General features: G+C 39.1%; 1 protein-coding gene across 2 annotated transcripts in view; it reads left to right on the plus strand.

The window, feature by feature from the left end:
- The window catches only part of LOC113038233 (serine/threonine-protein kinase 32B-like), a 51,929-nt gene that overhangs the window by 24,243 nt on the left and 753 nt on the right, over nucleotides 1–26,933 (plus strand). For both annotated transcript variants that reach the window (XM_026195509.1, XM_026195510.1), the window contains exons 5-11: nucleotides 3,943–3,980; nucleotides 14,040–14,129; nucleotides 15,846–15,949; nucleotides 16,054–16,170; nucleotides 16,266–16,391; nucleotides 20,090–20,218; nucleotides 26,453–26,517. In XM_026195509.1, the coding sequence (XP_026051294.1) occupies nucleotides 3,943–3,980; nucleotides 14,040–14,129; nucleotides 15,846–15,949; nucleotides 16,054–16,170; nucleotides 16,266–16,391; nucleotides 20,090–20,218; nucleotides 26,453–26,517 (669 nt within the window). The remainder of the gene's footprint in view (nucleotides 1–3,942; nucleotides 3,981–14,039; nucleotides 14,130–15,845; nucleotides 15,950–16,053; nucleotides 16,171–16,265; nucleotides 16,392–20,089; nucleotides 20,219–26,452; nucleotides 26,518–26,933) is intronic.

Here is a 26,933-nt window from a genome sequence, read left to right on the forward strand (position 1 = left end):
GATTATTAGCTACTGTCATCCATTCACTGAACTCAAAGCACCTTTATAACAGTACAGGAGGGAACAGCAATTGACAGCTGTTGCTGAACGGTGACCAGATATTGTATGCATCTTTTTGGCAGCCTCTCAGTGTAATTACTGTCAAATAAACATAAGACTCTCAGACTCACCTTAAACTCACCTTTAAACTGTACATTGGCTGATTATTCTTAAACAGCAGGAAAAACACATTGTTGGAGGGCCTTTTGAAAATGCAATTCATTCTCTGCCAGCAGGAGGTGCTTTTGGAGAGGTAATGGCTGAACACAAAGCAGCGCTCCGCTCATAAACGCTACTTTATCAGATGAATAGTAGTGTACTGTAGGGTTTCAGTCAGGGCCTTCAGTAAGCAACTGTAAACTACATACCCTTACACATCTATCTTACATATCTCTGTAACAGCTAACGCAGTCATATGCATATAAATTGCATATTATGCCTCACACAGGCTCTCAACAACAACGACAGCTGATCAACAATTTCAACATTAGGCTAGATGGGGTGGGTTAAATGGAGAGTACATTTCCATGCATGGATCATTAAAAGCAATCCACCAATACAAGGGTCAATATGATCATTCACGTCACTTTAAAATGACAACGTGGCCACGGCAGCAGAACTGGACATCCACACACCACGCCACAGTATTATAAACAGACCTTTGTCTGCAAAAAAAGCGCCTTGAAAAGGAATTTAGTAGATTAGCAACAGTGTCCTGTGTAGGCACTGTCATTTTCTTTTCATTTCACTTTCATACCTTGGAAATGCCCAACTAAACGCTGGGGGGCAGTGCTGCCAAATTGGACTACTTTAACACTGTTGCCACGGGTTGTTTTTATGTCCACTGGTTGAGGCGACCTCAGTTTTGTGATATTTAGCCCCTGGAATGTGAATGTTACCAGAGAAACCCTGCCAAAAATATGTATTTTACTCCTAGAATGTGATTTTAATGGGACACCCCTCTGAAAACCTGGCAACCCTGGCTGGGGGTAGTACTGTGCACATTGCTAGACCCAGAGAGCGTGCTGTCATTGAACGTCAACATTTGATTGGCTGATGATTCTGTCACAAATACTCATTACAAATCAGATGCGACGTCTTTGAACAAGAGGGAAGCACTATTTTGAAACATGTCGTGCTCATGTTTATTCAGTTAATTATGGGAAACACTGATAATGTATATCAAAATATCAGAAATGTGTATTGTGATACAGTATATATATTGATACTGAATTATTGTCTAGTCCTAGGTCCTAATTATGATTTTTCAGGTTTTCAAATTTAGTGTGAAATGTTGCTGTTTGAGCATTAAAAATGTCACACTGTCACTAATTTAAATAATGACCGACCCACGGAATATGCAAATAAGGGGGCGTGGTCTAATCGAGCTACACTAGAATCCATAGACTAAAAAGTAAAAAAAAAAAGACACTCTGAAATGTCCTGTGAAATCCCTGCTTGAAAAATGTTCCTCTTGTTTGTGAATTTTCAGTTTCAAAAACTGTAAACAGACTCCTTTTACATGACTAATAACATGAATTGGCCATTGGATGAAAGCACATATAACCGGCTGGAGGAAGGTTTCCTTGACACCTGTTGCCCAGGAAACCATCCAGCAGCTGCCATGACGAGCATCTTTGGGTTTAATGTGTGCTGCTGATAAGCAGTAGCTCTGTGCAAATGTCAGCTCATTAAACTCAACACGCTTGACCTTTCACACCTGAGCTCACCTCTTTGTGGAAAACGCCTGTGATCTGTCAACAGCAACTCCTCGCTTCGATATGCAAAGTTGATGTTAATTAGTCTATGGATTCCAATTTAGTGGAAAATGTATGTGTAGATACGTCTTTTTGGTTTGTTGCTTTTAAATGTTATCGCTCAGCCAGCTCTGTTTCAAAAACAGCTTCTAGCTGTTATCAGTGATGGCCAAAATGACTAGAACACTAAGCAGCTAAAAAACAAAAAGATTTCAAGTCAGTTATTTCTATCTTTTTCTGAAGTGTGTCAGTAGGAAATATCAGTTTACATTTCCAAGCATTCATTTTGCCATTAATTGTAATAATCCAGTGAGATTATTGTCTGACAGCAGCCAGTGCTCCACATAGAGATATGCTCTCATCATCATCAGTCTGTCTGCAGTGACATGAAGAAACAGAACAAACTGTTCAAGACGCTTCAAAAAACCTTCCAACAAAGCTCCAGTGCTGTTAAAAGTTTTAGGCACTTGTGTAAAATTCTGTAAAAAAAGAGGATGCTGTCAAAAAAATTAATATCAAAAACAGATTTTCTTTATCTATGAACTTCGATTAACTAAATGAAATCAACATTTGGTAGACCATCTTTTGAGTTTAAAGGAGTTTAAAGTAGAGAGTTTCTCAGGAGCTTTTACAAGAGGTTTCTTAAAGCGTCTTGGAGACACAGTAATTCTTCTGGATTGAGTTTGTCTCAGTTTGTTCTGTTTTTTCATGTCACTCCAAACAGATTGATGATGATCAGCTCACATCTCTGTGTGCAGCATACACATCTCACTGGATTATTACAATTAATGGCACAATGAATGTTTTGAAATGTAAATGGATATTTCCTACTGACACACTACAGCAAACGATAGAAATAACTGATTTCAAACCATTTTTTAGCTGGTGAAAATACTAGTGTGCTAATCATTTTGGCCACCACTGTTCAAATGGGATGTTATGTTCAAGTTAACATCACGTGATTATTTTAGACACCACGCTGTCAGTATGGACTGTTTTGCTCTATTTCGACAATGATTGCACCTCTGATCAACACAGTGGTGTTTCGTTCTAGAATGATTCGACATTTCTGAATGAATCAAGTCAATGATTCGATAAGCCATTCATGAAGACAGTGGCTAAATTTGAAACGGCGTACAAGTTTACTACTCTTACTATTTTTAGTATACCTTTTCATGGCAGAAATAGTGAGAGTAGTAGTATTCAAGTATCTGGTTCTGAAATCTGCTAGGGACAGTTGCATAAACTCAGAAATCATGTGTCTTAAGAACTAGCAGTTGCCACGGGCTAACCAGTCTTACTTTGCCAACAAAAATAAGACCGATCTACCGTTTCATCAAAGCTATGACCAGTCTAGAAAAAATTAAATAAAATGATGACTAACTTTTTAAGACTTGTCTAGTTTATGCAACCAGCCCCATAAAGTCACTAGCTTCATTCCTGAATGAATCAGCTGTTTCCAACAAATCAGTTGAATGAGTGAATCAATGACTCACTCATTAAGACGGCGACTTCTTGGTTTTAGTTTCATATTTAAAGCAGCTTTGCATAGTTCTATGTTCATTCTATTTTATATTTAAAATCATATAACATTTATGCAATTGTAACTGGTGTGTAAATGCATTCATGACATTTCTAAGCTGAAATAGTCTGTGTAAATGCATTTAAATTCCACTTCTGATGCAGCATCTGAAGTGCAAAAGGGATTTTGTTGATTGATTTAATTTGATCGATATCAGTACTGTAGTATCTTTTTGTTCTAATTTTATTCATTGAATAAACACATGAAATTACATGAAAGATGGTTAGAAAATGATAAAGGCTAAAAAATGTCTCTGGAGGTTTGAGGTGGAAAATATCATACCTAATAGAAATGTTTATTTCGCAGTTACCTGTTTTATTTTTATTCAGTGGCAGAAAGCTTCCACTGTCATCTGTAATCATATGGGACTCATTTTCTGGATCTTCCTCACACACAGATTTTCCAGTGACGCTGCATTCTCTTTTTGGCACGAGTGTTTCTTAATTTTACAGCTGACATGTTAATGTGATGCTTTACTGGTTTTCTGCTGTATCCAGATGAATTGTTAGAGTGAAGTGTCAACAGAGCGTTTGTCCTAACTAAACTTTATGTATGTGTTCACAGAGACATTAAGCCAGACAACATTTTGCTGGATGAGCACGGTAAGTTCTAAAGATACTATAAATCACCATCACATCTGCTGTTAGTGCTTCTTCTCAGGACAAACATCACTATTACTATTGCTCAGACTGACTCTCTCTCTTTCTGACTTGCTGAGGGATAACACTGGTGACAGAAAGGCATTGAAGGTTATTCATGGCAGATGCTTCACATTGGTCTGGATAATGTCAGGCAGAAAAAGCAGCCTGCATAACTTTTCATCAGTATAATAATAGGCAGTGGAATATTAATTTGAAGGTAGTTATGACCCTGTCTCTGAACAACAACAAACACAGGTGGTTGAAGAGGACAGGGAAGGCCAGTGAATTTTGGAGTGAGGAAATCAACAATAATCATGCAATTTTTCTGTAGTTTTGGTTCTGGAACCATTCATTGTCTCCACAGAGATTTCTAATACAATCTTCACTTAAGTGCTAAGACATGACCCTGCATCCCAGTTTCCATTTTATCCAAATTGTGGGTCATGTTGAAAGATACCTGGTCTATTTTTTTTGGACTAGAAGTCGCAGATCCATGCACACTTTAGAGAATGGCACAGCCCTTGTTTTTTTTTTGTTTTTTTACATTAAAGGAGACAAGCATCACCTGCAGGTTCTTTATTGGGATCTGTGGTTCTATGAAGAACCTTTAACATCCATGGAAATGTTCAATTACACAAAGGCCTCCATGTAGTGGAAAATGGTTGTTTAGATTTTTTAACATTTTATTTACAATAAGAAAAATCTCTTTTAGTTGAAAAATGTCATGTTTTGACAATTTAAAATTAGTAGCTTTATCGGATGGTGAATTGGAGACACATTAGCTATGTGAACACACACACACACAAATCATGATTCGGATATGGGTCCATTTGCAGTAAAAAAAAAAAAAAAGACCATTTATAAAATCACCTTAGAAATCTAAATAATAATAAGAAATATATATTATTGAACAAAATTATATTAGATATATTTTCCTGAAAATAAATAAATACATACATACATACATATATAAAGTTACATTTCAAGACTGCAAAAGTACCAAGTTTAACCTAAAAATGACGAGGCCAAAAAGATTTAAGAGCTGTTCACTGAGGATCTTTCAGGAACCATAAATGTTTCTTTTATGAAATTGCTGTCAAAACCTCTTTTTCACGAGTGTACAGTTTTTGTCCTTTAATGTGCCTCAGCTAGACACATGTTCCTGTGCTCAAGAACATCAGTGGGGTTTTCTATTTTGATCTAGTTTGCTTCTGTCAGTACAGATTTATGTCATTGTTCTCTGAGCAGTTGTTTCATATTCAGATTCAGACTTTTACGACCCTAAATTCCTCTCCATTTCACACTCATTCTGAGTTAACTCAATTTTCAGGGAATATGTTGTTTTGGGGGGTTGATTAATGTCTGTAAATTTACACATTGCACTAAAAAAACGTAAGTGGTTGCAATCAATGTATTTTAGTTATATTTAAATAAACACATTTAGTTCAATCGACAATTAAAATAGTGTAGAGTTTAAAGAGATTTGCAAACTTGATTGAATGCATTGCTGTGGACTACAGGCCAACAACTGGCTTAAGTTCAGTATCATTGAAACAAAACAAACAATATTTGTTTTGTTTTTTACATGTTTTAAAGTGTTTTTGAAATATCTAATCAATTCTTTACCCCAATAATGTAATTTCTCTAAATATACTCATATATATTCTTCTTCTTCTTCCACTCTGGAAGTCTATGGGAGCCCATTGAACCACTTGCGATAAAGTTGTGAAATTTGGCACAGTGATAGAGGACAGTCTCAACTAGGGATATGCCAGTATAAATGTTCATGTTGCGATTAATTGCTAATGCTGTTATCACGGTATATGGTATTACCACGATATTGAAATTTAGTTTTAAAAAGTTCTCATATTACGGTTTAACAGATTTAATAACTTTTGTCTTATAACAAATTTAACTGAATATTTAAATACAATAAAGCAACAAAAAAAAAAAAAAAAAAAAATATATATATATATATATATATATATACACACACACACACAGATTTAAGTGCAAAGGAAATATAAAGACCAATAGGTATCACTTAACAACAAGATCCCATTAGTTAACCTTAGTTCCCTATCTGTCGATCACTACGAGTTATGTCGAACGACATATGGGGTCTCATTTGGGAGGCCAGTCATCTCTGAGTTTAAGAGAAAACGCCAATGAAAATTGGCTAGTGGTTGGATAGTGCTTCGGAGCCGAGTAGTTGATGCAACTTGTCACTACAAAGCCTTTCATCTTTGTGTTCGAGTTGTTCGTGGTTGGTGTGACGGCGCGGTACAGCGGTGTCCATGTGACGGCGATTCCCCTGGGCACTTCAACTAAAAGCAGACCCCTCTGTCGCCACCCGTCTCGGTCTCTCTGGCTTGAGCAGGGGACCACCGGATGGCGCTCTGGGAGATCTGAGGATAACATTGAGAGCTTCTCTGCCAGGCCTGGCTTGCACTGCCCAACCTGTCATGCTGGCTCACTCAGACAGTCCGCCTCGATTACGCGATTCAGTTCACCCAGTGACCTTCCAAGTTCAATGGCTTGCTCGAGACTTCGGTGGCAGTCCGAGACGCCTCTGTCTTGTGCGAAAGATGCAATCGAGCTGGTCCCTCCAGCCGAGATGAAAACAGGGTTTTACAGCCCTTACTTCATCATACCCAAAAAAAAGCAATGGCCTTCGACCTATCCTGGATCTGCGAGTCTTGATTCGGTCCCTGCACAAGCTCCCATTCAAGATGTTGATGCTGAAACGCATTATCAAATTCGTTCAGCCCCAGAACTGGTTTGCAGCAATCGACCTGAAAGACTCGTACTTTCATGTCTCGATCCGCCCTCGCCACAGACCGTTTCTGCGGTTTGCATTCGAGGGTCAGGCATGGCAGTACAAGGTCCTCCCCTTCGGGCTCTCCCTGTCCCCCTGTGTCTTCACGAAGGTTGCGGAGGGCACCCTTTCAACTTTCTGGGAAGTGGGAATCAAGATCTTCAACTATCTCAATGACTGGCTCATTATGGCCCAGTCCCGAGAGGAGTTGTGTGATCAGAGGGACTTGGTGCTCCGGCACCTCAGTCAGTTGGGGCTTCAGGTCAACCGAGAGAAGAGCAAGCTCTCCCCTGTGCAGAGAATCTCTTATCTCGGTGTGGAGTTAGACTCGGTGAATATGATGGCACGGCTCACCAGTGATCATGCCAAGTCAGTGCTGAACTGACACTGCTGAGTTCTTCAGCTTCAGCACTGGTTGCACTCCCAAGTCCCGAGATGGGCATGGCGCCGTAGTACACATTGTGTCACCATCACACTGATGTGTCTCCGCCTATTCAGCCCCTGGTCAGACCTTGCCTTTCTATGGGCCAGCGTGCCCTTAGAATAAGTGTCCTGGCATGTTGTTGTCACAACAGATGCCTCCAACACGGGCTGGGCGCGACATGCAACGGGCAGGCAGCTTCAGGGTCCTGGACAGGACCTCGACTGCTTTGGCACATCAACTGTCTGGAGTTGCTGGCAGTGCATCTAGCTTTACAGCGGTTTCGGTCATTGTTGCTACACAGGCATGTGTTGTTCCACACGGACAGCACTGACGCTGTTTCGTGAATCAACCGACAGGGCGGTCTACGATTACGTTTCATGTCTCAACTTGCCCGCCATCTCCTCCTCTGGAGTCAGACGTGGCTCAAGTCACTGCGTGCTATCCACATCCCGGGGGAGCTCAATCGTGTATCCAATGCGCTTTCATGACAGCTCACCTTTCCCGGGGAATGTTGACTCCATCCCCAAACAGTCACTGATATGGAGTCGATCTGATCCAGGTAGACATGATCCAGGTAGCCCACTGCCAGCAGTATTATTCCCTGTCCCAGGCCCCCCTGGGCACGGTGGCACTGGCACACAGATGGCCTCGGGATCTATGCAAGTATGCGTTTCCCACAGTGAGCCTGCTCGCACAGATGCTGTGCAAGGTCAGGGAGGACAAGGAATAGGTCCTCTTGGTTGCACCTTACTGGCCCACCCTGACCTGGTTTTCGGAACTCGTGACAGCCTTGTGACAGCCCCTCCGTGGCACACCCCCCTGAGGAGGGACCTCCTCTCTCAGGGGTTGGGCACCATTTGGCACCTGCGTCCAGATCTTTGGAACCTCCACGTGTGGCTTCTGGACTGGACGAGGCAGACCTAAGTGATCTGCCACCAGCGGTGGTAGACACTATCACTCAGGCTAGAGCCCCCTCTACGAGGCAGGCCTATGCCCTGAAGAGGAGTCTGTTCACAAATTGGTGTTCTTCTCACCGAGAAGACCCCTGGAGATGCCCGGTCAGAGTCGTGCTTTCTTTCCTGCAAGAACGGTTGGAGCGTAGGCTGTCACCCTCCACCCTGAAAGTGTATGTGACTGCCATTGCAACCCATCATGATGCAATGGACAGCTGGTCCCTGGGGAGGCATGACCTGATCGTTAGGTTCCTGAGGGATGCCAGAAGGTTAAATCCTCCTAGGACACCCCTGATTCCCTCCTGAGACCTCTCTATTGTTCTGGCAGGACTTCAGAGGGGTCCCTTTGAGCCGCTGGATTCAGTCGAGCTTAAGTTCCTTTCTCTCAAGACAGTGCTCCTGGTTTTGCTCACTTCCATCAAGAGGGTCGGGGACCTCCAAGCATTTTTGGTAAGTGAAGAGTGCCTTGTGTTCTGGCCGGCCTACTCTCACATTGTCCTGAGACCCCATCCAGGATACGTGCCCAAGGTTCCCACCACTCCCTTCCAAGACTAGGTGGTGAACCTGCAAGCGCTGCCCCTGAAGGAGGAAGATCCAGCCTTGGCGTTGTTGTGTCCCATGAGAGCGCTTCGCATATACGTGGACTGCACCCAGAGCTTCAGAAGCACTGAGCAGCTCCTGTTCTGCTTTGGAGGTCAGCAGAAGGGGAAAGCTGTCTCCAAGCAGAGGTTGGCCCACTGGATAGTGGATGCCATCGCCTTGGCATACCATTCCCTAGTCGAGCCGTGCCCCCTGGGGGTGAGGGCCCACTCCACATGGAGTGTGGCCTCCTCCTATGTGCTGGTGAGTGGCACCTCTCTGGCAGACATCTGTCAAGCTGAGGGCTGGACGACACCTAACACCTTCGCAAGGTTTTACAACTTTGTGTAGAGCCCGTGTGTTGGGTAAGAGGTAATTGGCGGGAAGGGCTGGCTGGGTGTCACGCTTGCTGCGCCATTCTCCCTAACATGGGGAATGTGAGTGCCTTTCTTCTCCCAGTAGAGTTCCCCGGTTGGCATACCCTGGTCGAGCATCCTCCAGCACCCTCGGCAGTCAGACTTGGTGGAGCAGTCTGTCACCAGGCCCAGTATTGGTGTTAGCATGTCCGGAGCTCTGGTCAGCCCCTATAATGGGCTAGGTGTCCATATGGCCTGATTCCCTACAGGTAAACCCATATGTGTATTCTTCCACTGTAAGGTTTCCCTCTTGGTGAATCCGTGTCTTCCCTTGACAGACCCGCTCTGTCAGTCTCTTCTGGCAGCTGTTCCATCCCTACTCTAAGGTAGGACCTGCCTCAGAGACCCTTTCCATATGTAGTACTGCCCCCTGGGTCAGTCCATATCAGTATCTCCACATGTCACATCCCTACGGATAGGATGTGGTCTTCCTAGCCACCTTTTCCTAAGGCGTGCTTCCCCACTGTCATGCCAAGCTGAAAGAACAAATAGGGAATATTTGAAGCAATCTTTCTCCAAAGGTTGAAATCCCTTCCACTAACTTTGTGTGGGCGGAACAGCAGCGTGGCCTTCTCCAGCAGCGGTGTACTCACCCTTTGGCCCTTTTGGTATCAAGGTCAGTGAATTTGCGCCCGGGCTTTGGGGAGGTTACAACCTAAAGTGTAGCATTTGTGGCACACCACGGCTCGTCGACAATTGCAGCGCCACAGGGTTGTGATGGTGTTCTGGTTGTGGCGTTTTCCATAGGACCCCATATGTCAGTCGACATAACTTGTAGTAACCGACAGATAGGGAACATCTTGGTTACGTACATAACCCTCATTCCCTGATGGAGGGAATGGAGACGTTATGTCCCCATGCCACAACCTTGATCCGTTCATTGGTGCCGGTGTCCTGACATTTTATCCTACCCTGTCAGATTTTCCTACGCGGGTTTACTGCGCACGCGCACATCAATATAGCGTCCTTTGTCTCATGCTAAACAACGATATTTAATGTATCTGCATTACTGTAAGGGTAGGTTTAGGGCTGGGGTAGGTGTAGACTTTAATAAAAACGCAATCTAATTGGTAGAAAATAATATTTATTGTTGGTTTCCTGTAACTGTATCCCTTTTAGCTACAACAGCGAATATAACACATAATTACTGTATTTGCAGTACTGTAAGGGTATGATTAGGGTTGTGGTAGGTGTAGACGTTAATAAACCATAACTTTACAGTAGAATTTTCGTTGTGGAATTGTGCTACCCACTGTTTTGGTGGGAGGTAGGAAAATCTGACAGCGTAGGACAAATCGACAGAACACGTTGTCGGTTCCTCAGCCTAAAACCTAATGAGTGGATGCACCTGTCGCCTATTTATACCCGTTGGCACAGGGAGTGGCTCAGGTATGTTAAATCCACTAGCCTCCATCAGGGAACGAGGGTTACAACTGTAACCTAGATGTTAATGCATTAACATTCACAATGAGCAATAGCTACATTTCCTACCGAAATGTATATAATGAATTAACAAATGTTAAAAAATGAAGCCCTAAGGTAAACTGTGAATGAACAATAAAGAATCAAAACACTTCCAAACAATATCTAGGGCATGTTGTAGTCCAGATTAAAATGTAAAAAAAAATTGAAAATGAATAGCCTATTAAGTCTAAATCTTTTAGTATTTGGCACTGTGATGAACACAATAGCGAATCCACAAATCTGAATGGCTGTTTAAATTATTTAAATACATTTTAGAAAGTAGCGCAGCTGCTTTATTTATGGGGTTTCCAGAGTGAAGGCTGATTTTTTTTTCTGCACTTTAGCACCTTCTGCTGTCAGAGAGTGAATTTGCTTTCATTGGGGGCATCTCTCACGTGTTCCTCATGTGCTTCTCATGTGTGCTTGTTTACATCAGAGCAGCACGCATCTTTCAAGCAGCATACAGCGCTTATAAGATGAGGGAAAAGTATTCTTAAAATGCATCCCAAATTCTGAATAATTTGTAGTTTATAGTTATTCACTGTATTTAGAACTGCCCATAATAACAATATTGTGCATATTAATTACCATGATATATCACATTACCGAATACCGGCACGTCTAGTCTCAACATCAACCACATGTGGAATCTCTGACTCAAACTCTCTTGCACAGCCATCACATTTTAACTCATGTGTATGCTAATAACTTTTTAACCGTAAGGCACAGAACAAAAAATTTTTTCCTCTGAATCCTTGGATCATGCAGAGTCGAACGAACAATAAAATAAAAAAATCATAAGGTTTCATTTTTTTGCTATTTTTAATAGATCGAAGAACCACATTTTTCTAACTTGTTCTAGATGGTTTGTCTGACTTTTGCCAAAACTGGCTCAGATCATCTTCAGACCATGCTGGCAAAAAGTTATGGAATTCAAGTAGATTCCTCAAACCGTTCTAGAATAACTTGCAAATGAATTTAACGAAAAGCACGCAAAAATGGATCTGATTCTTTATCTCCACAACATTTTGGCATATAGAGACCAAACTTGGTGTGTGTTATGACAAGCCTGACCTGAGGCTACCTGCAGTGTTTCAGCACTGTCCCACCTAGTGGTCGGGATATATGAAAAATTCTTCTTTTTGCTTATAACTTGTGTACCGTTTGGCCAAAAATCACAAAACTGGTCTCTTTAGATTCAGTACATGATACCAAGTCGAACCATACACAGTTTTAACATATCAGGCCTTTTTGGCTTTGGTCATTTTGAATTTTAACAAAAAAGTTGGTAGATTTTATGAACGCATTGCGGTATCATTACGAAACTCGGTATGTGTCTTCGGCAGTACTCAAAAAGTCACATTGTGGCCAAAAATTATAAAGAAATTTCTAAAAATGCTAATATCATTTGAACAAATTAGGCTAATGTAATAAAATGTATCAGTCTCAATATAATCTTTGGGTTATGCTGAAAACATCGATTAAAGTAATTAAAGGTTAATCAGTTTTTTTTTTTTTTTTTTTTTTTTGAGAACTGTCCCTTTAACTGCTGATGAAACCCATGCCAAAACATCCATTTGATTTTGAGTGAAAACCTGACAGACATTTGGAAGACAAAATGCTTTTTAAGGCCATTCTCTCGGCTTACAGAAACACAGCAGTGCTAATTATAACCCCTGGAGGGTGTCTGGAAAGCGCTGACTCCTGCAGACCTCGCGTCTAGAGGAGGTGCTCTCCACAGCTCACTGGACAGTCAGGTTTTTACACCCTGAAGAATGAAAGATACATTGCCTCTTTTGCCCCCTCTGCAGGAACCAAGAGCACTCAGACGCACTGAGAGTAGAGAAAAAAAATGCATGCATTCTCACATGTGAGAGGACAAGAAATGTGTCCTGAGATGAGTGCCAGTGCAGTGCAGTGTTACCAAAAAATAAAATGATTAGGTCACACTTAATTTTAACCTCAAGTTCTCACTATTAACTATGATGTAAGTCCTAATTTGCTGCGTGTTAATAGTTAGTAAGGTAGATCTTGCGGGATGATGTGATGCGCAAATGCAAAACATCTTATAATCCTCATAGGTAAGTATCTCCAACATTTTTTTGCTGGAGTAATCCTGTTGCATTTCTCTTGTATTTACTCGCTATTTAATACATGCATGAATCGATGAGCGGGGCTGAAGAGGCATTGATGAAGTAGGCTTCTTGGTCTTCTTCTGCAGAGGCGAGGATTCGTCTCCGAAACAAAATATGAAACAAATAGTTTGTATTGAGGGTAATGCAAGTAATGTGAGCTGCATAATCAGAGTACTTTATTCAAGTAACTAGTAAAGTAGTGGATTACTTTTGTTTGGTTTCAATAAAAGCTGTTCAGGAAATTTTGAGCTCTGAAACTAACAGGATGTGTTTGTACTACAATAACCTCTTATAGTATGTAAAGTCTAAAGTCTTTTCCTAACTCACGACTCCTTTAAAAACAGAAGACTGCAAAGGAATTGCCATGAATACAAATGAGATTGTTGCTCTGCAGGAAACTCTTTCGTCTTCTCTTTATCACTGAGGTCCTCTGTCGGTGTGTTAATAATGCAGCTGCTGCATGAAGGTGTTTTACATTCATATCAACACTGCACACACCCACAGAATCTACTGTCTCTGTGATATAAGCACACATACTGTACACATACTTTTAGAGAAACTGAACCCCATGTACCCTGTTCCTTCTGTGTATCGCATCTGCTCCGGTTCTCTCGCACCCTGATGGCAGATCTTCATCAAGGTGAATGGCTGACTTTGGCCTCCTCACTCCGGTTACTGTTATTTCCTCCGAAGCTCGCTACACTTAGTGTCATCTCATTACCAGGAATGAGTAGAGTAACTGCCACACAAATCAAGCCAAACCGTTTTATTGGGCCAGAAAGAAGAAACAGATTTTGGAAGGTGCTGTTTCAATCTTTATGCTGTGAGACAAAGCTATAGCTGTTTTGGACTGAGTGTACTGTTCTAATGCAACGCCACCACAGTTTTACAACATATGAATCAAAGTTAAGGAAAAATAAGTGCATCCAAGATGAAGAAAATTCAATATATCTGCTTTCTCCAGATATTGTATACCTTGCAGGCATTGCTTTCATGATGTAGTTTGTCCCATGTTTTCAGCAGTGAGTAATTTACAGTAAAACAAATAATGGGTAGCATGCAAATAGGTATGCAATTAGCATGAGACCAATCTCTGGCATCAGCATCAGTGTAACCGCATTCATTTAAAGTAAATGCGTCTTTTTTATAATTTGTGTTCATATCTTGTAATCCCATATTAAATTCGGTAGTGTGCAGTATATGGCTCTATTTAGCGTTCATCTCTTTGCAGGTCACGCTCACTTGACAGACTTTAACATCGCTGCTATTGTGAAGGAGGACTTAAAAGCCACTTCTATTGCAGGGACAAAACCATACATGGGTGAGAGCTTTCATACTTCTGTTTAACACTGCTTTATTTGTGTGACTTAACACAACGCCAGCCAAAGGCTCCTTTTATTTTTTACTCTGTCATTAAAAATTGTACAGTTATGTTAAATTCATGACCGAAACAGAAGCTATTTACTGTATTAGAAGTCAATGAACCATCAAAAAGATTTTGAAACTCAGATGTCAAGTTAAAAATAAAATGCAAACAGTTTAATTCTGCATTCACAGCATATTGTAATTTGTCGAAATGCAAAACGTTGCATTTCTCAATATATTCAGTTGTGAATTATATGAATAATGTAAATTATAGTATGTTTTCTATTAAAAACAACAGCATTTGAGGGAAAATAGTTGAGTTGGTTGCATTACTGGATATTAGTTTTAAATTATTAAATTTTTAGCAGCTTCTTGCCTTGTTCTCTTTCAACGTTAAAACTACAGAATTGCATTGGAAATCTGTTTCTGTGCATATTTAAATGAAATATTGAATTAGAAACTACAGTTAAAATCATAATCAAGCACTTTACATGTGCTTTAGTATGTCAGTAAATACAATAAACTATGTATAATTCTTTAAAACACAACTAAAGATCAAACATAATGATCAAAAATGTACATTAAAATAAAACATTTAATTTGACATAATAACAAACATGTGCCACCACTGACTCTAACTGTATAGAGATTTTCATGGAAGATGTTAACAAAGATCCTGCTAATTTTTCAGGCTTGGAAGCAGAGCCTACTGCCACATAAAACTCCATGCAATCACCTAAATATGAGCTACTGTGAAAACTACTCTTACAAATCTAGTTTTATCCAGACCCGGTTCCAGAATTAAATACAGAGGATGCTTCAGAAAGTGTGCTCTTCAATGCACATACATTTTCACGTACAGCCTGTATCTTTGTCTTTGTACCATTGTTCTGTTGAGTGTTAAGATTTTGTTCCTGAAACTTTGCAGTATGTACAGTATGTGGCTGAAAAGTAAAAGTTCTGTACAAATTCTGAATGTATTGTAGATTATACAGCCCATATCTCAGCGGGTTTATGAGCGCTGAATGGCCGCTGATGCCCTGGAGCTCACATCTCTGAAAACACAATGATACACACAAAAACCTTTCAGCCAATCAGATTGGAGGACCAGAAAGAACTGTTGTAAAGGTTGTAGTGATATCAAAAGAGCTGTTCCCTGAGAAAGAGGTGTATTCATTGTATACATTTTAACTCATTCCACCGACTTAATTAATAAAGAATTTAATTGAATTAAAAAAAATAGGTACATTTTAATTTATTGACTGAAAATAAGGACTTTTTATGTAAACCCGTTTACCTGAATAAAAAAAAAAGGTTATTGTGACTTTTTTCACAGAATTGCAATTCTGACTTTTGTTTCTTAGAATTGCGTGTTTATATCTCACAAATATTACTTTTTAACTTGCACACAATTATGAGAAAAAAAGTCAGAATTGTGAGATAAAAAGTCGCGATAACCTTGTTTTATTTTTATTCAGTGGCGGAAATGGGCTTTCCATAACTTTTACCTAACTAATAAAACTAACTAGAAAATAGCATGGAATTAGAATAGTTTTCAGCAATTTTTTTACATGTGGGCTGTACAAATAATATTACTGTTAACAGTATGAATATAATTTGTTGAATTTGCATTCATTTTATTGGAATGCCAATGTCTTGTCTGTTGTTGCAGCACCAGAACTATTCCAGTCATTGGAGGGAACACACCCAGGTTATTCTTTCGCTGTGGACTGGTGGTCTTTAGGGATCACTGCATATGAGCTTCTCCGTGGACAGGTGAGCCATATTAGCTAATGCAAGTCTTATTAATCGTGCTCATGTACTGCTGAGAATCAAACTGAAGAAGAAATAGACTTTGACTGTCAGCTTGACCTCTGTAGAGGCCGTACATCATGCGCACCAACACACCAACCAATGAGATCCTGCAGACTTTCCACAAAGCGCACCCTTGTTACCCTGCGGCCTGGTCTACAGGGATCAAATCACTCTTACAAAAGGTAACAATAATCACTATAGTCATGCTTTATTTTTTTGAGGATCATCATGATCTCGTAGCATATGAAACATGCATTGAGTTTGCTTCTGTTGTCAGCTGCTGTGTGTCGACGCTCAGAAGAGGATCGCCAGTCTCTCGGAGCTCCAGGAACTGGAATACCTCTCTGATGTCAATTGGGATGCTGTGCTTAACAAACAAATCCCACCTGGATTCCTCCCTAATGTAAGTGTACTGTATAACACACACACACACACACACACACACACTGCAAATAAAGAGACATGCACATATTAATGGGATAATTCACCTTAAAAATTAACATTGTCATCATTTACTCACCTTCATCTTGTTCCAAACCTGTATGAGTTTCATACCTTCATTGAAAACAAACAAAAAAAATGTGTCCCTGCAGTTCAAAAGCAGTCATCAGTAGCACAGGTATATTCGTAGCAATAGCCAAAAATACATTGTATGGGTCAAAATTATAGATTATTCTTTTTTTCTGCCAAAAATCATTATGATATTAAGTAAAGATTGTGGTTCATGGAGATATTTTGTAAATTTCCTACCTTTTATATATCAAAACCTAATTTTTGTCTATTTTGCTGTGCTGCACGTGCTAAATTAAAGTGACAGTGCATTGTTTGCGGTAAAAATTAACATGGATTGATAAGGCAATACAGTAATTTCACAATAACTTGAAACAATTAAAGTCTACCTTGTTTCACAGTAAACACATGGCTTTTTGTCTAGGTTTAAAACAAAAAAAGTGCACTTTTTAGATAAACAAGGCAACATAACATCTCCTCAGGCAGAAAAACAAAGTTCTTTAAGACCCATGGGATCGCTTGTAATATAGATTTAAATGCAAAAGGCACAAGAGTCGACTGTTTCTGTCAGTGGTAAGTTTTAGTTTTAAATGTTTGTGATAGCCTAAGAAGAAAAGTAGGCTAAATGTTGTGTTTAAATGTGTTGCCACTTGCTTGAGCAACTTATTATACAAACCTAGAAGTCAATTGCATATATTTTACGCTATGCTTGGCAAACCTTGTGCAGATTTATGATGACTGGTCTGGACTGAAGAGGGTTTCATACAGTGATTCTTGGGAGCAAAGTGTCCAAGATTTCTGTTTGGTTGTGGTGATCGTTCTCTATTCAGTGTGACCATAAGCATTATATATGCCTTTTGATAAATTCCAAAACTGGCTGAGATCTGAGAAAAGCTCTGGCTCTATTTTAGCCACTTACCTAAATATTTTGCAATCTGTGCGTATCTAATGTAATGACTGGTGGGGGGTGAGGAGATACCCCCAGACAATGTAAAGCGCTTTGAGTGCCTAGAAAAGTGCTATATAAATGTAACATTAACCACTTTTAGGTCCACTTATAACATCTTCAAGATATTTACATAAAAAACAGCATCATTTAAAAGTAGAATCTATATTCTGTCCTGTTGTTAATCAGAAGGAAAGCAATGCAAACACAGTTTTAATATGGCACTGCACAGCATCTCGTATCTTTACTATTTGGTTTCTCCGTAGACCTGCTCTTTCACCTCTTTCGTAAATTCAGATGGGAATAGTTTTTTAAATCGTGGCCTAATGGTTAGAGGGTTGGACTCGCAATCGAAAGGTTGTGAGTTTGAGTCTCGGGCCGGCAGGAATTGTGGGTGGGGGGAGTGCATGTACAGCTCTCTCTCCACCTTCAATACCACGACTTAGGTGCCCTTGAGCAAGGCATCGAACCCCCAACTGCTCCCCGGGCGCCGCAGCATAAATGGCTGCCCAATGCTCTGGGTGTGTGTTCACTGCTCTGTGTTTGTGTGTGTGTTCACTGCTCTGTGTGTGTGCACTTTGGATGGGTTAAATGCAGAGCACAAATTCTGAGTATGGGTCACGATACTTGGCTGAATGTCACTTTCACTTTCCTTTAAACTATGTTTGAATTTCCATTCTTATCATCTGACGTCTGTGATTTGTCGTACCAATGCAGGGTCTATTTTTGTATATCTGGGCATTGCAGAGATCACACGTTTTTTTATTGCGTGCTATGCCTATAGTAATTTGGATAAATTACCATAGTATAACCACAGTTTTAATACAAATATGGTGAAGCTTGATGGCTAGTTGAGCAAAACCATGGTTAATGTTTGGTTACTTTAATTTACTTGTAATAAAACCATGCTTAATTTTTTTAAAGGTACATATGTAATTAAAATATTATGTCATTGAGGGCAGAAATGAACACGCGTAATCTTACGTGATGCTGATATTACAGTAGCCAGTCTTAACAGTTTAAGTGATTTGGCTCTTAATTTTATTTTTAGATTTTTATTATTTATTTATTTTTGCCGGGAGGCAAACATATAAAAAATCTACGGTAATTTACCTTGGCCAAAACACACAAGGAAACACTTTGTGTAAAAATATCTTCTGCAAACATAAACGTTCGCATTTGTACAGATGTAGTAGATTCGGACGGGTTTAAAATCGGATAGCACATCTGTGAAACACAAATTTCTCTAACGACCCGCAGTAAAACTAGTCCTGTTTAGCCCCTCCTTATAAGTGAATTGGTGGGCGGGGCTAAACACACAGTTTTGTAGAATTAGTGGGCGGGGCTAAACACGAAGTGCTATAGAATCGATGGGTGGGGTTAAACACGCAGTTCTGTAGAAGCGGTGTGCTGGGCTAAACAGAAAGTGCTATAGAATCGGTGGGCGGGGCTTAACACATAGTTATGTAGAATTGGTTGGGGGGAGCTAAACATGCAGTGCTGTAGAATCGATGGATGGGGCTAAACACAAAGTGATGTAGACTCGGTGTGCGGGGTTAAACACACAGTGCTGTTTAATTGGTGGGCGGGGCTAAACAGGCAGTTATGTAGAATTGGTGGGCGGGGCTAAACACGCAGTACTGTAGAATCGGTGGGCGGGGCTAAACACACAGTGCTGTAGAATCTGGTGCAGGGTTAAGCACACAGTGCTGTATAATCGGTGTGCGAGGTTAAACACACAGTGATGTATAATCAGTGGGTGGGGCTGAAAGCACAGTGCTGTAGAATCTGTGGGCGGGGCTAAACGCACAGTGCTGTAGAATTGATGGGTGGGGCTAAACACACAGAGCTTAGAAACGGTGGGCGGGGCTAAACACGCAGTTCTGTAGAATCGTTGGATGGGGCTAAACACATAGTGCTGTGGAATCGGTGTGCAGGGTTAAATAGGCAGTTATGTAGAATCGGTGGGCGAGGCAAAACACACAGTGCTGTAGAATCGGTGGGTGGGGCTAAACACGAAGTGCTATAGAATCGATGGGTGGGGCTAAACATGCAGTGCTGTAGAAACGGTGTGCGGGGTTAAACAGGCAGTTATGTAGAATAGGTGGGCGGGCCTAAACACAGTGCTGTAGAAACGATGGGCGGGTCTAAACGCACAGTGATGTAGAATAAATGGGCATGGCTAAACAGACAGTGATGTCGAAGCATGTTGACATTCTGCGGAGGCGTTGCTTATCCAGAATATTGCATCATAAAGTGGAACATTCCACTAGCTGTCATTTTGGTAGACTGGTTTCAATATAAGCTGTTTAACACTAACAAGAAACTTTTGAGTCCCAAACCTTTCAGGAAGTTTATTATAGTACAATAACAATTTTTTTATGCAACCCCTGTACTATGTTAGTCAACTCAAAAATGAGTGTACTCTAAAATTACAAAGTGTACTTTTTAAAAGTGTATTAACATTTCAGTTCAAAGTAGTTAAAACATCTTTTGAGATTTGCAGTACACTATAAATGCACATTCAGTAGAATGAATTGTCCTTTTTCACAAGGGTGTAACTGTAGTGCTGAAATAGTACTTGCCAATAAATGTTTATTTGTTGATGGGCACATTGTACAGTACATAAATGAGTGTTTGTGCAGAGGCGACGACTAAACTGCGACCCCACATTTGAGCTGGAGGAGATGATCCTGGAATCCAAACCACTGCACAAGAAGAAGAAGAGGCTGGCGAGGAAGACGAGGGAGAGCGGCTCTGATGGGTCTCCTCAGGTAGCTTCTCACTGTCATTACTTGAGCACATAACGTTACGCCACAGTCTTTCTTTAAAAATTAAAAACAAATTTATGCAGCAAGACATAAAAAAAATTAATTCCTGTTTTTCTGCAATGGCTCTCTTCATTCTTTATTAGTGTGAGTCATTGCTCTGAAGGATTTGTGCAAATGCAGATCAGAATCGTTGACCTTTAGAAACATTAACTTTTTCATTTTTGCACAGTGATTTAATTACTCGCTGATCTTTTTTTTTAATTAAGAAGAACTCCAAACAGTTTCTGGCAGCCAGTGATTTCCATAAAATTATTATTATGTTCTTTTTTTTAATCAAAATTCTTTAAATATCTTTTTGTGTTACAACCCCAATTTCAGAGAAGTTGGGACATTTTCTAAAAATGCAATAAAATCAAGAATCTATGATTTGTTCATTCTCTTAGTTCTCTTTCACAATAAGCAGGTGAATCGGTCATAGGTCAATGTATCATGTTTGTGTATAACAGGAGCATCTCAGACTTTGCAAGCAAAGCTGGATCATGGCTTATCACTTTGTACTTAGGACTGTCAAAAAATAAAAAATCACATTTCACAATGCAAAATTGCAAAGAATTTAGGTCTTTCAACAACTACCACATATAATACTGTGGAAAGATTCGGGGAATCCAGAGAAATCTCAGTACATGTAGGGCAAGGCGGGAAACCTCAGTTGAATGTGCTTGGCCTTTGAGCCCTCAGATGGCATTGCATAAGAAACTGTGATGCTGCGGTGTGAAATATAGCCACATGGGCTCAGGAGTACTTCAGTCTGCCACTGCATCAAGATATGCAACTTGATTCAAAATCAAACTTTTATCATATTTACAAAATACTGTACATCTATGTTGGTCGGTGAAAACTTTGGAAATCTTTTCTTTGTACTTTTGTCAATTAAACAAAAGTAAAAGAGAATGAACAAATCACAGATTCTTGATGTTATTGAATTTTTACAAAACATCCTGACGTCTCTGGAAATGGGGTTGTAAATAAATAAATAAATAAATAAACAAAACGGTTTGGAACAACTGAGTAAATGATGACAGTTTTTCCTGTTGGCTAAAATGTCTCTTAGTTCATTTAACCGCATTCAATATGAATCAATAATTATTAAATTAATATAAATAATATAATAATGTAATATAAATATAATTCGTTTCAGTTTTATTGTAAACAACATGCAATTATGTGTCAGAAAACATTCCATTCCATTCACACTTATTTTTCCTAAAGTAATGATTTTCTGTAATAACATGCTGTTTTATAAAAGTATACTACACAGTAGTTCGCAATGAGAGAAAGAATTCAGGAGCTGGAGTTAGCATTGTACTTGCACATTTTCTGAAGCAGTGACGATCAATACAGTATGACCAGTCCTGCCCTGTACAGTATCTTCTGCTTTTTCTCTCAGACTTCCTCCCACTGACTCCATCTGTCCTGACAGCCTCTCAGTTCTCTCCTCCCACTGACGTTTGTAATGTATGGAGATATGAGCTCAATCCAATCACAGAATAAATACAGTGGAAAATTGAACCCTTGTTGTGAGAAAAAAATTAAGAGAAGCATCCCACAGTGACTGTCTTCCTTGCTAGAGTTCACTCGCTGTTCAGAAGAATATTTTCTCTGTTACAAAAATGATAATTTGTAACTGATACAGAACTTAATAGGTAGCCAGTGCAGAGACTGTAAAATTGGGGTAATATGATAATATTTTCTTGACCTCGTAAGGACTCTAGCTGCTACATTTTGGACTACCTGTAGCTTGTTTATTGATGAAGCAGGACAACCACCTAGAAGTGCATTACAATAGTCCAGTCTAGAGGTCATGAATGCATGAACTAGCTTTTCTGCATCAGAAACAGATAACATGTTTCGTAGCTTGGCAATGTTTCTAAGATGGAAGAATGCAGTTTTTGTAACATGGGAAATATGATTTTCAAAAGACAAATTGCTGTCTAATATAACACCCAGATTTCTGACTGTAGAGGAAGTAACAGTACATCCGTCTAGTTGCAGATTGTAATCTACAAGATTCTGTGTAGTGTTTTTTGGTCCAATAATTAATATCTCTGTCTTATCCGAATTTAATTGGAGAAAATTATTTGTCATCCAATCTTTTACATTTTAAACACATTCTGTTAGCTTACATAATTTTTAAGTTTCATCTGGTCTCGTTGAGATATATAGCTGTGTATCATCAGCATAACAGTGGAAGCTAATTTCGTATTTTCTAATAATATTACCAAGGGGCAACATGTATATTGAAAATAGAAGGGGACCTAGGACGGATCCTTGTGGCACTCCATATTTTACTGATGATAAATGAGATGACACCCCATTTAAGTAAACAAAATGGTAGCGATCGGACAGGTAGGATCTAAACCATCTTAGAGCCTGCCTTTGAATACCTGTATAGTTTTGTAATCTATCTATGAGTATATCATGATCTATGGTGTCGAACGCAGCACTAAGATCAAGTAAGACTAGCAATGAGATGCAACCTTGATCTGACGCAAGGAGCAGGTCATTTGTAATTTTAACAAGTGCAGTTTCTGTGATATGGTGGGGCCTGAAACCTGAAACCTGAAATTCTTCATACAAATACATATTTTTTTTTTGCAGGAAGGAGTTCAATTGAGCAGACACAACTTTTTCTTAAATTTTAGACATAAATGGAAGATTTGAAATAGGCCTATAATTTGCCAGTTCACTAGGATCTAGTTTTGGTTTCTTAATAAGAGGCTTGATAACCGCCAGCTTGAATGGTTTTGGGACGTGACCTAAAGATAACGACGAGTTAATGATATTGAGAAGCGGTTCTTCGGCTACAGGTAACAGCTCTTTCAGTAATTTAGTGAGTACAGCCAGTATCTAATAAACATGTTGTTGGTTTAGATACAGTGATAAGTTTATTTAGCTCTTCCTGTCCTATAGTTGTAAAGCACTGCAGTTTATCTTTGGGTGCGATGGATGAAACTGAAGTGTTAGACGCTGTAGAATCTACATTCACTATTGTATTTCTAATGTTATCTGTTTTATCACTGAAGAAATGTATAAAGTCATTACTATTAAACGTTGGTGGAATATTTGAATCAGGTGGCGTCTGGTAATTTGTTAACTTAGCCACTGTGCTAAATAAAAACCTTGGATTGTTTTGGTCATTTTCTATGAGTTTGTGTATATGCTCTGCCCTAGCAGTTTTTAGAGCCTGTTTATAGCTGGACATACAGTTTTTCCATTCAGTTCTAAAAACTTGCAAGTTAGTTTTTCTCCATTCGCATTCAAGACTACGAGTTTCTTTCTTGAGAGAGTGAGTATTACTGTTATACTATGGCACAGTACGTTTTTCTCTAACCTTTTTCAATTTGATGGGGGCAACAGCTTCTAATGTATTAGAGAAAATAGTGCCCATGTTGTCGGTCATTTCGTCTAATTCATGTGTATTTTGGGGTACAAATAACAATTGAGATAGATTAATGACCCTAATAGTTAATGAAGACGACATAATGTGTGAAGGAGGTTTCTGCTGGATTGTAGCATGCTTAGTATGAGTCCCGCTTATACTCGAGGAAATCCCTGCACTGGTGGAGTTGCGTGGCTGGGTTTCTGGAGAAAGCACTTAACATTCAACACCTGCTGACACCTCATCACACCCAAACTCATTAAATTGGCAGCCTTTCTTGTCGTTTTGCTTTGCAGTACACATTTTGTGTTATACTGGAGACGTTTATGGCCCTCTAACGCTCAATTCATGCTAGTCTCTAGTAGACAGACTTTAAGTAGCGTGGTTGCATCAAATAAAGCTAGCGTTACATTACCCAAAGCTTTTCTGATACTGAAGCTCAAATCAGAAATACAACAGCTAAGGATCACTGATCCTGGACCAGTAAAACTGTCATTTCAAAGGGGAGGGAGATGTTGTCACAAATGTAACAGTCTTTTTATCTAAAATAATTAAACAGAATTTTAAGAGCATAATTTTTTTTTTAATAATTCGAATATATGGTATAAGTGATGAATCTTAACCAAATCTAAAATAATATTTTTATTTAAAAATATTCACATTGACTCTCCAATAAATGCTTATTGGTGGAAAGTAACGAAACTCCATTAGATTTAAGACTAAATAAACTGTCTCTAGCTTACTGGTTACGATTACAGGATGAGAAACATTTAGCATCTTCAGTGATTAAAAAATGTTGGGAATGTGAGAGACATGTAGGAAAAGGTTTTAGTTGGAACATGGGTAAGATAACTGAAGAATGTGGTATAAATACATTTGATTTTAAAACAGAAAATGTCGTAAGTAGAATTCCACCATGGATATTTTTTATTTATGGTTAACTTAGACATAATTAAAAAGAAGAAGGAATGGTTGGAGAATGGAAAGGAAAATATTTGTAACTTGTTTTCAAGAATTCATGAAAAAAAAAAACATGGTAACACTTAAGAATAATTAGTTAACATGATCGAAGCAAGAACAAACCTTCTACAGCATTTATTTATCTTAGTGTATTAACACATTTTTAGATTTTATTCATTTAGCTGATGCCATGTCAGAGGTCACACACTTCTGGAGCAACTAGAGGTTAAGTGTCTTGCTCAGGGACACATTGGTGTCTCACAGTGGATTCAAACCCAGGTCTCTCACACCAAAGACATGTGTCTTATCCACTGCACAAACACCATTTAAATGTTCAACATTTACTAATGCATTATTCAAGTTGGGGTTGTTAAAGGGGGGTGAAATGCTCGTTTTCACTCAATATCCTGTTAATCTTGAGTACCTATAGAGTAGTACTGCAGCCTTCATAACTCCAAAAATTCTTTAGTTTTATTATATCCATAAGAGAAAGATAGTCTGTACCGATTTTCCCCGGAAAAACACGAGCGTCTGGAGGCGTGACGTGTGGGCGGAGCTAAAGAATCACGAGCGCCAGTAGGCTTTTGAGTTGAGAGCGTTTGGAAGCTGTGACATTACCGTGAGGAAAAAAACATCATCCAAAACAAACCATGGCTAACAGTCAGATTCAGCCATTTATTTATGATCCAGAATCAGATCCAGAGGCTGAAATTTAACAAGAGCAGCAGCAGCAAAGGCGTACTCTGTGGTATGTACTGAAACTGTATATATTTGCTTAGCGGTTTTGGAAAATGACTAAGTTCCACTTTGTCATCTTTTTTTTTTTTTAAGCTGTACATGTGGAAAGTGCAGTTTGATGACAACATCGCATGTTGTTTACTTGATGTGCTTACGCGCCGATAGCTAAGTTAACAACACAGAGATATTTTAAGCAGTTATTTTAAATTCCGCTCCATCTAACGTCACACAGAGCCATACTCGAAAAAAACTTTACGAAACTTGTGACAAACCGGAAGGAGTATTTTTGGAACAGAAATACTCCTTCAAACGTACAACTTAATTTTTGAAACTTTGTCCATGTTTAGCATGGGAATCAAACTCTTTAACAGTGTAAAAAACTCAGTATGCATGAAATAGCATTTCACCCCCCCTTTAACATTAGTTACTGCACTGTGAATGAGCATGAACTAACAATGAATAACTGTATTTTCATTAACAATAACAAAGATGAATAAATACAGTAATAAATGTATTGTTAATTGTTTGTTCATGTTAATTAATGAATTAACTTACATTAACTAATGGACCATTATTCCAAAGTGTTACCAAAAACATTCTGGATATTTAGAAATTTACACCAATCCTGGTAATGGGCATGTGGGTATTGCTATTCCAGAATTCAAAGTAAGATTCAATAAAATAATTTCCAATCATGTGTCTGTATATATGGCTGAACTAGTCGCAGTATCTGTGGGTTTACAATGGGTGGAGGAAGTCAAACCGGACTGAGTGGTGATCTATTACATAGCAGCAATATTACATAGTCTCAGTAGTAAAAAAAACTAGAGATGGTATCTTAATAGAAATTCACTCTGTATTGTTACATTTAGAAGGATTGCAAATACTGTAGATGTTCAGTTTTGATGGATTCCAGCACATATAGGAATCTTAGGGGATGAAGAAGCTGATAAATTAGCGAAAAATGCAATAAATAATTCTGATAAAATAGAGGTTTGTCCTCTTCAGTGTTTCTGCTGGTTAGGACCCTGCTTCACAAATCATTCACTCAGTAGTTCTTCATGTGAAACATTATAACTCATGTTCATTTGATCACACAGAATGGACAACTCCAGCGGCGCTTGGAGACTGTCCAAAGAGATTTCATCGTCTTCAACAGGGAGAAGTAAGAGATATTTGGATATATTTATAAGTTGTCATGTCCACTTTCATGCACAAGTCTCCAATATGAAGTGAATTTAGTTTTGATAGTAGTAGTAGTAGTAAATAGCCTAACACAGTAGTTAATTTACATAAGATACAAGAAATGAATGAATATTCTCATTTTAAAGGGAAGCATAAGTAAAAGAGAATTAAAAAGGCACTGTTAAAATGTTTTGTTTTCTGTTTTTATTTTAATTTTAGGGAAACTTGTAGTAATTTTGTTGTTATTTGATTAACTCAGTAGTTATTTTACATTACCTTAGCTAAGTATAAATGAGAAATGTCACCTTTTTTTTCAAGTAGCAATTTTTTTTTTTTTTTTTTTTTTTACTGCAATAACCTTGCCTTAGGTAACAACTGCAGATTTGAACACTGTCA

The sequence above is a fragment of the Carassius auratus genome, chromosome 21 (assembly GCF_003368295.1).
Source record: "Carassius auratus strain Wakin chromosome 21, ASM336829v1, whole genome shotgun sequence".
Classification (NCBI taxonomy): domain Eukaryota; kingdom Metazoa; phylum Chordata; class Actinopteri; order Cypriniformes; family Cyprinidae; genus Carassius; species Carassius auratus.